This window comes from Limulus polyphemus, unplaced genomic scaffold (genome assembly GCF_000517525.1).
Source record: "Limulus polyphemus unplaced genomic scaffold, Limulus_polyphemus-2.1.2 Scaffold2088, whole genome shotgun sequence".
NCBI lineage: Eukaryota > Metazoa > Arthropoda > Merostomata > Xiphosura > Limulidae > Limulus > Limulus polyphemus.
This window is the reverse complement of record NW_013667698.1, coordinates 115544-128598: the sequence shown is the minus strand read 5'-3', so window position 1 is coordinate 128598 and position 13055 is coordinate 115544. Positions and strand designations below refer to the sequence as shown.

The 13055-nt window shown below is 34.0% G+C and overlaps 1 protein-coding gene across 1 annotated transcript in view; it reads left to right on the top strand.

Moving 5' to 3' along the window:
* The first annotated feature begins 3048 nt into the window (after positions 1-3048).
* The window catches only part of LOC106465894 (anion exchange protein 2-like), a 36216-nt gene continuing 26209 nt past the window's right edge, over positions 3049-13055 (top strand). Inside the window, exons 1-8 of the mRNA XM_022393845.1 lie at positions 3049-3111; positions 3675-3826; positions 4179-4359; positions 7106-7319; positions 8068-8113; positions 11089-11289; positions 11438-11542; positions 12672-12858. Of these exons, the coding sequence (XP_022249553.1) occupies positions 3746-3826; positions 4179-4359; positions 7106-7319; positions 8068-8113; positions 11089-11289; positions 11438-11542; positions 12672-12858 (1015 nt within the window). The 5' untranslated portion in view covers positions 3049-3111; positions 3675-3745. The remainder of the gene's footprint in view (positions 3112-3674; positions 3827-4178; positions 4360-7105; positions 7320-8067; positions 8114-11088; positions 11290-11437; positions 11543-12671; positions 12859-13055) is intronic.

Here is a 13055-nt window from a genome sequence, read left to right as displayed (position 1 = left end):
GCAGAAGCAACGAGACGGAGACCAGTACGGAAGAAGATACGTCCCATAAAATTAAGATACTTTGTTGAATTGTAATTTTGTGTTTGTAATTCTGTACATTTTAAGTTATTGTTATCGGTTTATTGTATGTGGTTATTGTTCGGGACGAACAATACTAAGGAGGGGCAGTGTTGCGTCAGCGTTTTCTAGAAATATCCTGTTCCTTCGTGAATGCCCTAGCATGTACTATATTGGGGGTAGTCTGGTATATATAAGATGGTCACAACGTGACGGGACAACAGTGTAATGAGTAATTGAATGTATGCGGACAGAATATTGTTGGCCACGTGAGATATAGCGTCTGTTATAGCGCGACTGTTGAAGTTAAGTGTATCGTAAAGTTGTATTCGGAAAGAATAAACCAGTTTTATTAAGAAAGGACTTGTGTTGCTAAAGTTTCGTCGGAACGAAGTTACGGAAAATTAACTAACGAACGGAGACGTAACAGTATGTTCCAAACATCACTGTTTCACAATGACTAAACATCTATAACGTTTTTAAATATAAAAGTACATCCTATTAATTTCCAACACAAAACGATGTTTATTTGTGATATTATCTAACTGCTAAAAGCGATAATTTGTGGTAGCAATGGCTAAGACATAAACTTATTTCATCCATTCTGCAAGTGAAGAAACCTAATTATTTGGATGATCACAAAATCTCTTCTTTTTTCTTAAATACTGTGTGATCAGTTTCGTACTTTGAAATGACATGTTATCTTTAAGCAGAGGATCCTTTTGATTTACCACTTATCATTGAGTTATACCAATTTCTGGGAATTCTACACCTCATCAGTAACTCTGGACAAGGGCAAGTTCATTATAGTGATGTAATCTGTAACCAAGTAAGAATTGATTTAACTAATAAAACACAACATTTTTTAACACTTTAATCTATCCCAAGAAAACTTTGAATTTCAAACATATCAAGTGAGAGTCAATTTACAAGAAAGCAATCCTATATATGAAAATTATTATAATGGCGGGACACTATGTTGTTAAGATTTCATTGCTGATGAACCTTACATCAACCAAAGTGGACGTTCTTGTGACGATGCACGATATTTGTATACCAATTTTTCTAAGGTACCAACATGTATGAAGAACATACTACATATACTTCAGGGGTGGTAGTCTTTTGCATATGACTACATTGAACACAATAAAGTTAATGTGTATTTTGTTGTAAAGCTAACCTCCCACACTCTTAACCAACCTTACTTTGGCTTTTGTACGGCCAGATTGAGGAAAACCCACCTTCAAAAACATCAAGTTCATATTTCGGCATCCAATTGAGCGATTGATTGGGCTTCGTATATATATATTTTTTGATTACAACTTATGAAAAATTAAAATTTAAGTTTGAAATGATATTTTACTGTGTTCTTATTGTACTGACATCACCATTTCTAACTATGAAACTTGATAAACCCTTAAAACTATAATGCCGCCTATTGTTTCCTTCTGAAAGTGTTTTGCTCACTTCTTTATTCAGCTTCATTAGTTCTTCTTTTGTTGGCATATTGTGGTATAGGCCCTACCTCTGGAACATCAGATAACATACCGAGTTGTACAAATAGTTTAGTTGCTTAAACTTTTAATATTGCTAGAAAGATGAAGTAATATTAGTTCCCCCAAAAATGATTCTCTCTTAATTTGAAGTAAACAGTCACATTTTTTAATTCTGTTTTTTACTTGTGTGTTGAAAAACTGCTTTACTTATACCTATTTTGTTTTTTCTTTGTAACTAAATTAAGGTCTTTATATTGTACAACATTTTTTTTCAGATTATTTGAACAAAATTATGTGCATAAAATATTTAGCATTTCATTATTGAAAGTTCTGTAATTGTTTAGTAATATTTAAAGGTTAAGCTTGATCAGTAGCCCGTCAGTTGCTTAAATAAAATATTCCATCAGTGACTTAAGCTCTCAAATATTCTTTGAGAGCTAATTAAGAAGTTGGTAAAAAATTGATGGTTTATTTGTAAGAATTTATTTTATTAAAAGGTACAAGTGAAAATCTTAAAATATCCTATTTATTACCAAGATATTAAACACTGTAAACACACTTATATTACTTATAATTTTTTTACTATCTATGGAATGTTTACAGAAGGCAAATGAATCATACTTCTTAAGAGATAAGTAACACGTTTTTAATAATAAACTGGTAAATGTATACTATGAATAACATTAAATGCAAATATATAATGTAAACATGCTGGTAATCAAATTGAATTTTGTTTTAATCCATCTAAACTCCTATTTTATGTGAAATTATTACATGATTTTACAAATGAAGTACTTGAAGAAGAGTATTTCTGTACTTGTATCCTACAATAGAGCTAAAAGGCTAAGATGAAGTCCTGCTGGGCATATGTAGTCTTGCCCTTCCAAGTGTCTTTAGTCTCTTTATTTCTTTGCTTCCCCCAGTAAGGGGTAAAGTTGTCAGTTTGAAAGGTTATAAAGATAAAACTTGGAATTAAAATTGGTGATCAATCCCTGTTGTGGACACAGCACAGATGAATAAATGTTTTCAGATATCAAATCCTGATTCTATCGTTAATGTTCACTGGTGGGTCAGTGATAAGCTTACAGACTTACAAAATAAAAATCCCGAGTTTGATTCCTTGTGGTAAATAGAGTGCAGATAGACCATTGTGTAGCTTTGCACAAGTAAAACAACAACCATCTCCATTTTTTTCAGTTTGTGTTTTTAGTTACTATTACCAAGTTTACTTGTTTGTCTGACTGTAGATAACTATTAATTTATGTAACATTAAATTAGTTTTTATTTTCCTCTCTTCCTGATGGTCTTATTTATAGTAAATTAACCATCATAATTAATAAACCCAATTCATATTATTCATTCATATTCTTGGTACTCACAGTGGTTACTCATTATAGATATAAGCAGCATCTTTATGGCCATCACTCTCACCGACATCTTCGAACCTATGATCGTCCTGCCTTGGGTTCTGATGTAAAGCCTAGTTATCTTACCAATGCAACCATTACACCGGGGGAAACAAGAATAATAAACACAGATTTCCTCGAACAGATAGCAAGTAGGTTTATTGTTTGTGCATTCCTGATTTTTTGTCCTAATTATTGATATGTCCTCCATGTGTCTATGTGTTATAATTTTTGTGTAAAAGCGATTAAAAGTAACCTTCAGTTGAATTTTAAGCTTATGGCAACAATTGTGACGTCATATGTAATTAATATGCATATACAAGTGATATGCTAAGTTATAATTAATGCTTAATTAATTAATTAGACATTAATTACATATAATTTACATCAAGTTAATTCCTTAACATTTAATTAGACATTAATTACTAACTTGCATATACTTTGCACATGCATATAATTACACATGACATCCCAATTCCGCCTCCAGAGTGCCATCCCAACTACTGAAGTACAACCCAGATTCTACATAGTGAGTTCAATTATGCTTTAATCGTATGAAAAGTGTCATGAAAGTGAAATGTTTGCCACTTGAAACATACTTTGACACGCACACAAACAAACATACAAAACATTTGGTATCACAGAGTTTAAGATTTTATGATTTTTAACTTTTTCATTGTTTTATTAAGTAAAGAAAAATATTAATTCTAACCAGATCATCGCTATGACAATTTCCATCGTCTGAGGCGGCATAAAATTCAAAAGAAGGACTCAGTGTCATCTTTAATGCACATGAGTCGCAAGGAGAGATTGAGTAAAACATCTTTATCCTTCTTTAATGAATACTACAGCCATCAACCACATAAGGTAAGAAAATATTTTTATTATAGATCATTTTATAGAGTGTCGAAAAAGGGATAAATCTTGACAAATATTTGTAGATGAGATAATGTGCCGATACGCCATCTATTATAGTTATATTTAATCCTAACTTGTTCCTAAAACATTGATTTATTCATTGTAACACTTTAATCAGTGTGTCTATTTGCGGTTAAGAAAAAAAACAAAACAACGAAATTGCGTGAATGTTCAAATAGGAAGCAACAGCATTCATTTTAAAACGTTTGAGCATAAGAGATACAGATCAAAATCAAATGAAATGCCCTTAACGTGTAATACTTTTAAAACTATCTGCAGATAACAGGATACGTTTTCGCAGGTTTTTGTACAGCTTGACGAACTGGTATCAAATGGCAATCAATATTTAGAATGGAAAGAAACAGCACGATGGATTAAGTACGAAGAAAATTTAGAGGAAGATGCCAATAGATGGAGCAAACCTCACATCGCACCTTTATCTTTTCACAGTCTACTGACCTTACGGAAATGTTTAGAGCATGGTAGGGATATAGTTTGCTATGTTTAACTGATCAGCAAAGTAATGGTCTTTGTCTTCATAAAGAAAGTTTTTTAAAGTGAGTCTTTCTTAGCAGGTAACTTCAAGAAAATAATTAAACCAATTGTAATATATATATATATATACCTGCGTCTTTCGTATGAGCTCTAGATATGCCGGATCAGCTTCTAATCGCCTAGCCAACTATTAATATGATATTCAGTTTCTTTTGCACTCTTGTTTGTTTTTTATGTGTGGCAGGTAGAAAACACTGATTTGTTAGCTTTGACATAAGTGTCTAAAAAATATTATCCGTCTTTATAAGTACATAACGGGCGTTTGTCAAAAATCATGATAAACGTGTATTTTGACATTCAGACTTCTATAAATATTGTTAAAATAGTTTATCAAACCGTTGAACTCCTGGTTATAGGAGTGCTGATGCTAGTAAACGTTGCCACGACGAAACTAGAAGGTTTACTGAAGAACTTCTTAAGAATGTTTTTAGAATAATTGCCAAACGAAAAGTACAAAAGAAAGTTTTGTTTTTGGAATTTCGCGCAAAGCTACATAAGGGCTATCTGCGCTAGCCGTCCCTAATTTAGCAGTGTAAGACTAGAGGGAAGGCAGCTAGTCATCACCACCCACCGCCAACTCTTGGGCTACTCTTTTACCAACGAATAGTGGGATTGACCGTCACATTATAACGCCCCCACGGCTGAAAGGGCGAGCATGTTTTGGTGGGATGCGGATTCGAACCCGCGACCCTCAGATTGCGAGTCGAGCGCCTTATCCACTTGGCCATGCCGGACCACAAAAGAAAGAGAGATAAATTTGAGGTTACTAGATATGATGCGAAGCTAAAAGCTATAGTTGAAATTAACGAAACAATTAAATTCGCTGAGTATTTTGTTTTATTGTTAGCATTTTGGATCATATATATATCAAGTGTTTTATAAATCAAACCATGTCAATTAAGGAAAGCAAATGACTAAAAAAATACTTGAAATGATTTGACGTAAATGATTTAGATTTGCTAAGAAAATAAGATGAATGTATGTCCTTAGATGTTACGTTAAGTATACCAAGATGTCTTGATGCAAATACAATTTCTCACCGTCCTTATAAAGTTTTTAATAATTTAGACGAACTTTTATAAATTCTTTATATATTTGTTTGTTTGAAAAAATTATATCATATACAATAAAGTTGTGAATAAACGAACCTGAGATGATATATTCTGATCCAAAGTCGACAAAATAGTTTCACGAACCTCAGATGAAATATTCTGATCCAACGTCGACAAAATAGTTTCACGAACCTCAGATGAAATATTCTGATCCAACGTCGACAAAATAGTTTCACGAACCTCAGATGATATATTCTGATCCAACGTCGACAAAATAGTTTCACGAACCTCAGATGATATATTCTGATCCAACGTCGACAAAATAGTTTCACGAACCTCAGATGATATATTCTGATCCAACGTCGACAAAATAGTTTCACGAACCTCAGATGAAATATTCTGATCCAATGTCGACTTAAATAGTTTCAAGCTACTGAAGTACTTCTGTTCCTGGAGTTGTTAAAACAATGAAAAATTAATAGTTTGAAGACACAAAATTTTTAATGATAAACATTGAGTGATTTTTTTAAAACGCTGCACAGAAAGTATTAGATAAATCTCTACTTTTAAGATTAAAAATTGACACTTTCTTCTGTAATAGTTTTTATCATTACAAACTGAACTGTTTTTTTTTTCAATGAGAGAGAGATTTGGGTATAAAATTTTTAAAATTGTATACGTTAACATTTGATAATTTTGTATTATAAACACGAAACACCAATTTCCTCAGTAGATGTTCTGTAGTCGTTAAAACATTTCTAGAAGAATCTGTTCTTAGTTTCAGTATTAAAAAACTTAACAAGGAGTAGGATGTTGATTAAAATATATTTTTTAGAATTATAGTTTCATCTTCCTTACGAGTCCTTACGAGTTTTAAAATAACTGTTAATTGTGGACTATGCTTTATTGTTATTATTTTTAAACTGTATTAACAGAAGAAACTCTAGAGTTATTGGAAACACTGGTAAAACTAATATTTAAAAATAGGGATGCATGGGTACCCGGCCAGATATTCGATCCTGGCCGGGTATTGGACTACCCGGTAATACTCGGCTCCGGCTGAGTGTTGAAGCTAGGCATCTAAGCCATAATTGGTTTAGTTATAAAAAAAACACGTGTTCCTAGCAACAAAAACTGACCGTCCGCTGAAAGTCGGGGTTTCAGAAAACAATAGGGGTTAATAACAGGCATGGCTTGAGAAGTGGATTTCTGGGGAAGGTGGGTTTTTTGATAACAATAGGGGGTTAGGGTTTGAGAAGTTGGGGCTACTAGGCATTGAAAGTTGAAAGTAAAACTTGAATGTTCTGTTGGTGATTATTTGGTTAAATGGGGGGGGGGGGAGAACCCGGTCCCGGTTGACACCCGACCCCGGCCGAAGCTTAATGACAGGGTACCCGGATCCGGTATTCGGCCAAATTTTACTACCCGTGCATCCCTACTTAAAACCGTTTCGTTTATCTCGGATCGCACTCAGTAGAGATTCAAAGCACATCTGAACTGATTATACTGTCAGTTTCATAACGATACCACACTGATACGGTTTTATGTCCAGAACAATGTTCGATCTTAAGTAAACAATATAGGTGCGAACGATATTTTGAGTTGAAATATCTCTGTATAGGAATACTATTGTTAGACCTCGAGGAGAATGGTCTTCCAGACATTGCTTACCGAATCGTGGAAACCGTGGTTCTGAATGATCAAGTTAAGCCTGAGCACCAGGCAGATATGATAAGGGTACTCCTTCTTCGTCACAGACATGTGGACGAACGAAGATTCACGCCATTCTTTCGAGGGAAAAATGTGTCCAGTCTCAGCCATATGGAACAAAACAAGTGAGTCTTAGTTAGTTTCTTCCCTTCTTTTGTTCTCAGCCACAAAGTTACACAATAGGCTATCTGTAGGTTATCGAAACCTGATTCTCAACGTCATTAACGCTCATATTTGCCACTGAGCCACCTAAGGACATGAGTTTTAGTTTATTCTACACCATAATATTAAATTATTTACATATCTACAGTGTATTTTGATATTATTAAAATGTTTCTCTGATCCTAAATGAAACCTTAGAGATATTGTAATATTTTCAAGAAAATCCTTTTTCTTTCGATATTAAACATTAGCCCCCCTTGAATGTTGTCAATAAATATGTGTTTTAGTCTACGTTTGTAAAACTTTTTTGATTATTCAAATAAATTATTCTGCTAACCACTATTTATTAATGTGGTTTAGTGTTACTTACGTGACATTGTCGGTCAACTGTATTTTGTAGATATATTCATCAAAATATTTTCAATAAGTCATCAACAACAAATTTCTTTAAAGGAACGTTTTATAAGACGATTCAGTTCCTCAATTTAAAACACTATTTATTACGGATTTTACTCTGATGTTGTGTAAACATCGGTGAAAAGTTGATCTATGTGTTTTTCTTATTCCAGTTAAAAGCCGTAATAAATATTGTTTTAAATACAGTGTTGGGATAGCTCTAACTTTTAATTACGATTTTCAATTCAAGTATTGATAAGATGTGATTCTTGCTTAATTTAATCTAATATGTTTTTGTAATTTTATTAAATCTAGGTCGGAAGCGTCTGAAACCAAATGTTCTGTTATAGAAAGCTCTCAGGTAGGTTCACCAGTAGGAACCTTTGAAGTATATGTTTATCTGAGGTAGGTTCACCAATAGGAACATTTGAAGTATTTGTTTATTTGAGATAGGTTCACCAATAGGAACTTTTGAAGTATTTGTTTATCTGAGGTAGGTTCACAAATAGGAACCTTTGAATTATTTGTTTATAAGATCGAGATTATGCATTTATGTCATGTGAAGAGATTAGCTCTTGTTTCTACTTTCTTATTTAAATCGTATTCCTACGCAAACTATTATGCTCCATTGTTATGTGCCCTTCTTTGCCTATTCCATTGTTATGTACCCCCATCTTTATCTATTCCAGTGTTACGTACCCCTTCTTTATCTATTCCAGTGTTGTGTATCTCTTTCTGTATCTATTCCAATGTTATGTGTCCCTTCTGTATCTATTCCAGTGTTGTGTATCCCTTATTTATCTATTCCAGTGTTGTGTATCCTTCTCTTTATCTATTCCAGTGTTATGTGTCCCTTCTGTACCTATTCCATTGTTCTGTATCCCTTCTTTATCTATTCCAGTGTTGTGTATCCTTCTCTTTATCTATTCCAGTGTTATGTGTCCCTTCTGTATCTATTCCAGTGTTGTGTATCCCTTTTTATCTATTCCATTATTATGTACCCCTTCTTTATCTATTCCAGTGTTGTGTATCCTCTTCTTTATCTATTCCAGTGTTGTGTATCCCCTTCTTTATCTATTCTAGTGTTATGTGTCACTTCTCTATCTATTTCAGTGTTATATGTCCCTTCTCCATCTATTCCAGTGTCATGTGTCCCTTCTCTATCTATTTCAGTGTTATATGTCCCTACTCTATCTATTCCAGTATTATGTGCCCCTTCTCTATCTATTCCAGTGTTATGTGTCCCTTCTCTATCTATTCCAGTGTTATGTGTCCCTTCTCTATCTATTCCAGTGTTGTGTATCCCCTTTTTTATCCATTCCAGTGTTGTATATCACTTTCATTATTTATTCCAGTGTTATGTATCCCTTCTTTATCTGTTTCAGTGTTATGTGTCCATTCTCCCCCTTTTTTTAACACATTCCAGTATTGTATGTTCCCTTCATTATTTATTCCAATGCTGTGTATTCCCTTTATCTATTGCAGTACTCATCCAAGGCAATTTCCTGGAATGGAAAGCACCAGAGATTTCAAATTCTTTAAGATTAAATATCATCTCATATGCCAATATACAGCGTATTCAACATGATAATCATATTGCACACAATTTCTAAATATATAAATCAAAGCTAAGTTTCAATCGTTTAACAGAAATAAATATCTATTCCTATTATTCAATGCATTCCAAATAAAAGTCCAATACATTCTCATCTTTGAGTAGTAAAATTTTTAATTTTGAAATATGTCTTTAGAAAATAATAAGATGAAATATTGGAGTATAAAGCTTTAAACTACACGTACACCATTTCCATACTAGCCCCCCCCCCCAGGTGGCACAGTCTGCGGACTTACAATGCTAGAAACCGGGTTTCGATACCCGTGGCGGGCAGAGCACAAATAGCCTATTGTATAGCTTTGTGCTTATTTGTAAAATAAACAAATAAATAAAACAAACTTTCCATACTAGTTCTGTAGAACTCTTTATGCTTACAAATTCTGGAGTGGTAGGGTAACTACTGAGTTCATATCACATATACTTGCTTACAGTACTAGTTCCAGAGAACATATTATTACAGATCGTAGAGTAGTAGGAGAGCTCAGAAGTTCAGAAAATGTGTAAAACCATTCACTACTAGTTCTATAGAATTATTTTGTGATTACAGATCCCAGAGAAGTAGGGTAAGTAGTGAGATCAGACAATGTGTCCACTCTTTCAGCACTAGTTCTGGACAATTATCATGTGATTACAGACCCTAGAGAAGTAGGGTAATTGACGATATCAGACAGTATGTTCACTTTTTCTTACACATTCTGGAGTAGTAGGATAACTAGTGAGTTCAGATTACATATACACGCTTACACTACCAGTTCCAGAGAACACATTATTACAGAGTCCAGAAAATGTGTAAAATCTCTCAGTACTAGTTATAGAGAATTATATTATGATTACAAATCCCAGAGAAATGAAATCATACAATGTGTTCACTCTTTCATTACTAGTTCTTGAGAATTATTTTGTGAATGCAGATCCCAGAGTAGAATGGTACCTAGTGATATCATATAATGTGTTCACTCTTTCACTACTAGTTCTGGAAAAGTATTTTGTGATTACAAATCCCATAGAGTAGGGTACCTCGTGAAATCATACAATGTGTTCACTCTTTCACTACTAGTTCTGGAGAATTATTTTGTAATTACAGATCCAGAGAGGTAGGGTACCTCATGAGATCATACAATGTGTTCACTCTTTCACTACTAGTTCTAGAGAATTATTTTGTAATTACAGATCCCAGAGAGGTAGGGTACCTCGTGAGATCATACAATGTGTTCATTCTTTCACTACTAGTTCTAGAGAATTATTTTGTAATTACAGATCCCAGAGAGGTAGGGTACCTCATGAGATCATACAATGTGTTCACTCTTTCACTACTAGTTCTAGAGAATTATTTTGTGATAACAGATCTCAGAGAAGTAAGGTACCTCGTGAGATCATATAATGTGTTCACTCTTTCACTACCAGGTCGGGAGAAATATTTTATATCTTTTTTTTTCGCCTAATAGAGTTAGAAAGAGTTAAGAAGTAAATATACAAGTAATTTGAAGATGTACAAATATCAAAATTACAGATATTATTGAGATGTGTTTTATGTTACTGTATCAAATCGTAAGAAATAAGGCATTCTCTGTCTATCTATCGTGCAAGTATCCTTTTAGCGATTTTAAATACAATCACAACGAAAGTAATTGAAATGCGAAATAGTTCGCAAAGTTTGTACAATATATCTATTGTAATTGCTTAAATATTGTTATCCACACCAATTTCTACTACACCGACAGACCCCTGTAGAAGAGCTGCAATCAAATTTACAGTCTGCGTCCACAGAAGTATTTTCTCGAAAGAAGTCTAACATCCTCCGACGTATCCCTGATGGGGCTGAGGCTACATCTGTATTAGTAGGTTCTCTAAACTTTCTGGAACGGCCTGTAGTTGTTTTCGTGAGGTTGGCCAGAGGTCAACTCTTACCAAATGTCACAGAGGTAAGGACAATCAATTCCTATACATGTGTTGCCTTAAATTTTATTTTCTTTTACTGTTAATTTTCTAAGAATTCTCCAGTAGAAACGTTTTTATAAAGCATTTTATTACACGAAGTTTTTATCGAACATTCTTGTTATCCTCTGGAAGGTTTCTATTCCTGTTAGATTTCTCTTCATATTATTGGGTCCGACACAAACAGACTTGGATTATCACGAAATTGGACGATCGATCTCTAGTCTTATGTCAAACAAGGTAAGTAACGCTTTCCTGCACTCCGGCTCTAGTGATTACTTTTGAAATGGCTGTATAGTACATTTAATGTAACTTTATTCTCTTATATAACACTTACTAGTTTTATTTGTTTGTTGAATTTCACGCAAACCTATTCGAGAGCGGTCTGCGCTAGATGTCTCTAGTTTTGAAATGATAAACTAGAGGAAAGGCAGATAGTCAACAACATCTACCGCCAACTCTTGTTAGGCCGAATAGTGGGATATGACCGTCACATTTATAACACACCCATGGCCCTACAGTCCGGCTCGTTAACCTCTGGGCCACGGTTGGTCCACAGCGTATTGGATAGACGCAGAGCTTTAGTGAAGAAATTGTATTAAATATTTTCCTTTTCTGTAGTATTATATATAAAATCTTTAAAAATTCCAGAAAGTAAGTTTGATTTATTATTAAATTATGCTGAACACGATAAAGTATATGGCCACCCAGTGGCACAGCGGTATGTCTGTGGACTTACTACGCTAGAAACTGGGTTTCGATACCCGTGGTGGGCAGAGCACAAATAACTCTTTGTATAACTTTTTGCTTAACTACAAACAAACGGTAAAGTATACGTTTATTAATTACTTAGCCAATCTGGCGAACCAATTTGAAATACTTTAACTATCACTAAAGCCCCATACAGGAGATTGAACAACCAAGTTTAGATTCATAAAATGCTGTACTGGTAACAGATACTAACAAGGGATATGGGGAAAATGTTTTAGTCGTACACAAGAGATAGCCATCGTGTTTGAACTGGATAGTAAGTCGTGCACTAGATATTAGTATTTTCTCCCTATGACCCCACCCCCCTGGGCTCAGCAACTGGTAGCCTCCTTGTAGCATGGCTTTATATATGAGGACTTACAATGCTAGAAACATTTTTTTCGATGCCCGTGATGGGCAGAGCACAGAAAGTCCTTTGTGTAACTTTGTGCTTAACTACAAACAAACAAACCGTTACTGATAAACCATTTTATTGAAATTAGTAAGGTATGAAGCTCAACTTTTATCATTTAAAATACAAATTAATGTTCTTATATCTTAATGTTAATAATTTTCAATAATGCTCGATAAAGGTCAAACTGTCTTATTATTTTTACAGCATTTTCACGAGGTTGCCTGCATAGCTGAGGAAAGGAATGACTTCCTATTTGCCATCAATTACTTTTTGACTAACAGTATTGTTTTGCCACCTGGGGACTGGAAACGCAATTCTCTCCTTTCATTTGAGGAAATTAAAAGAAAGAATCAAGAGCTGAGACGACGAAAGAATAATATAGAAAACAACGGTAGGACACTTGTACTTCCACTGTGTAATGTTTGATAATATAGAAAACAACGGTAGGACACTTGCACTTCCACTGTGTAATGTTTGATAATATAGAAAACAAAGGTAGGACACTTGTACTTCCACTGTGTAATGTTTGATAATATAGAAAACAACGGTAGGACACTTGTGCTTCCACTGTGTAATTTTTGAATTATA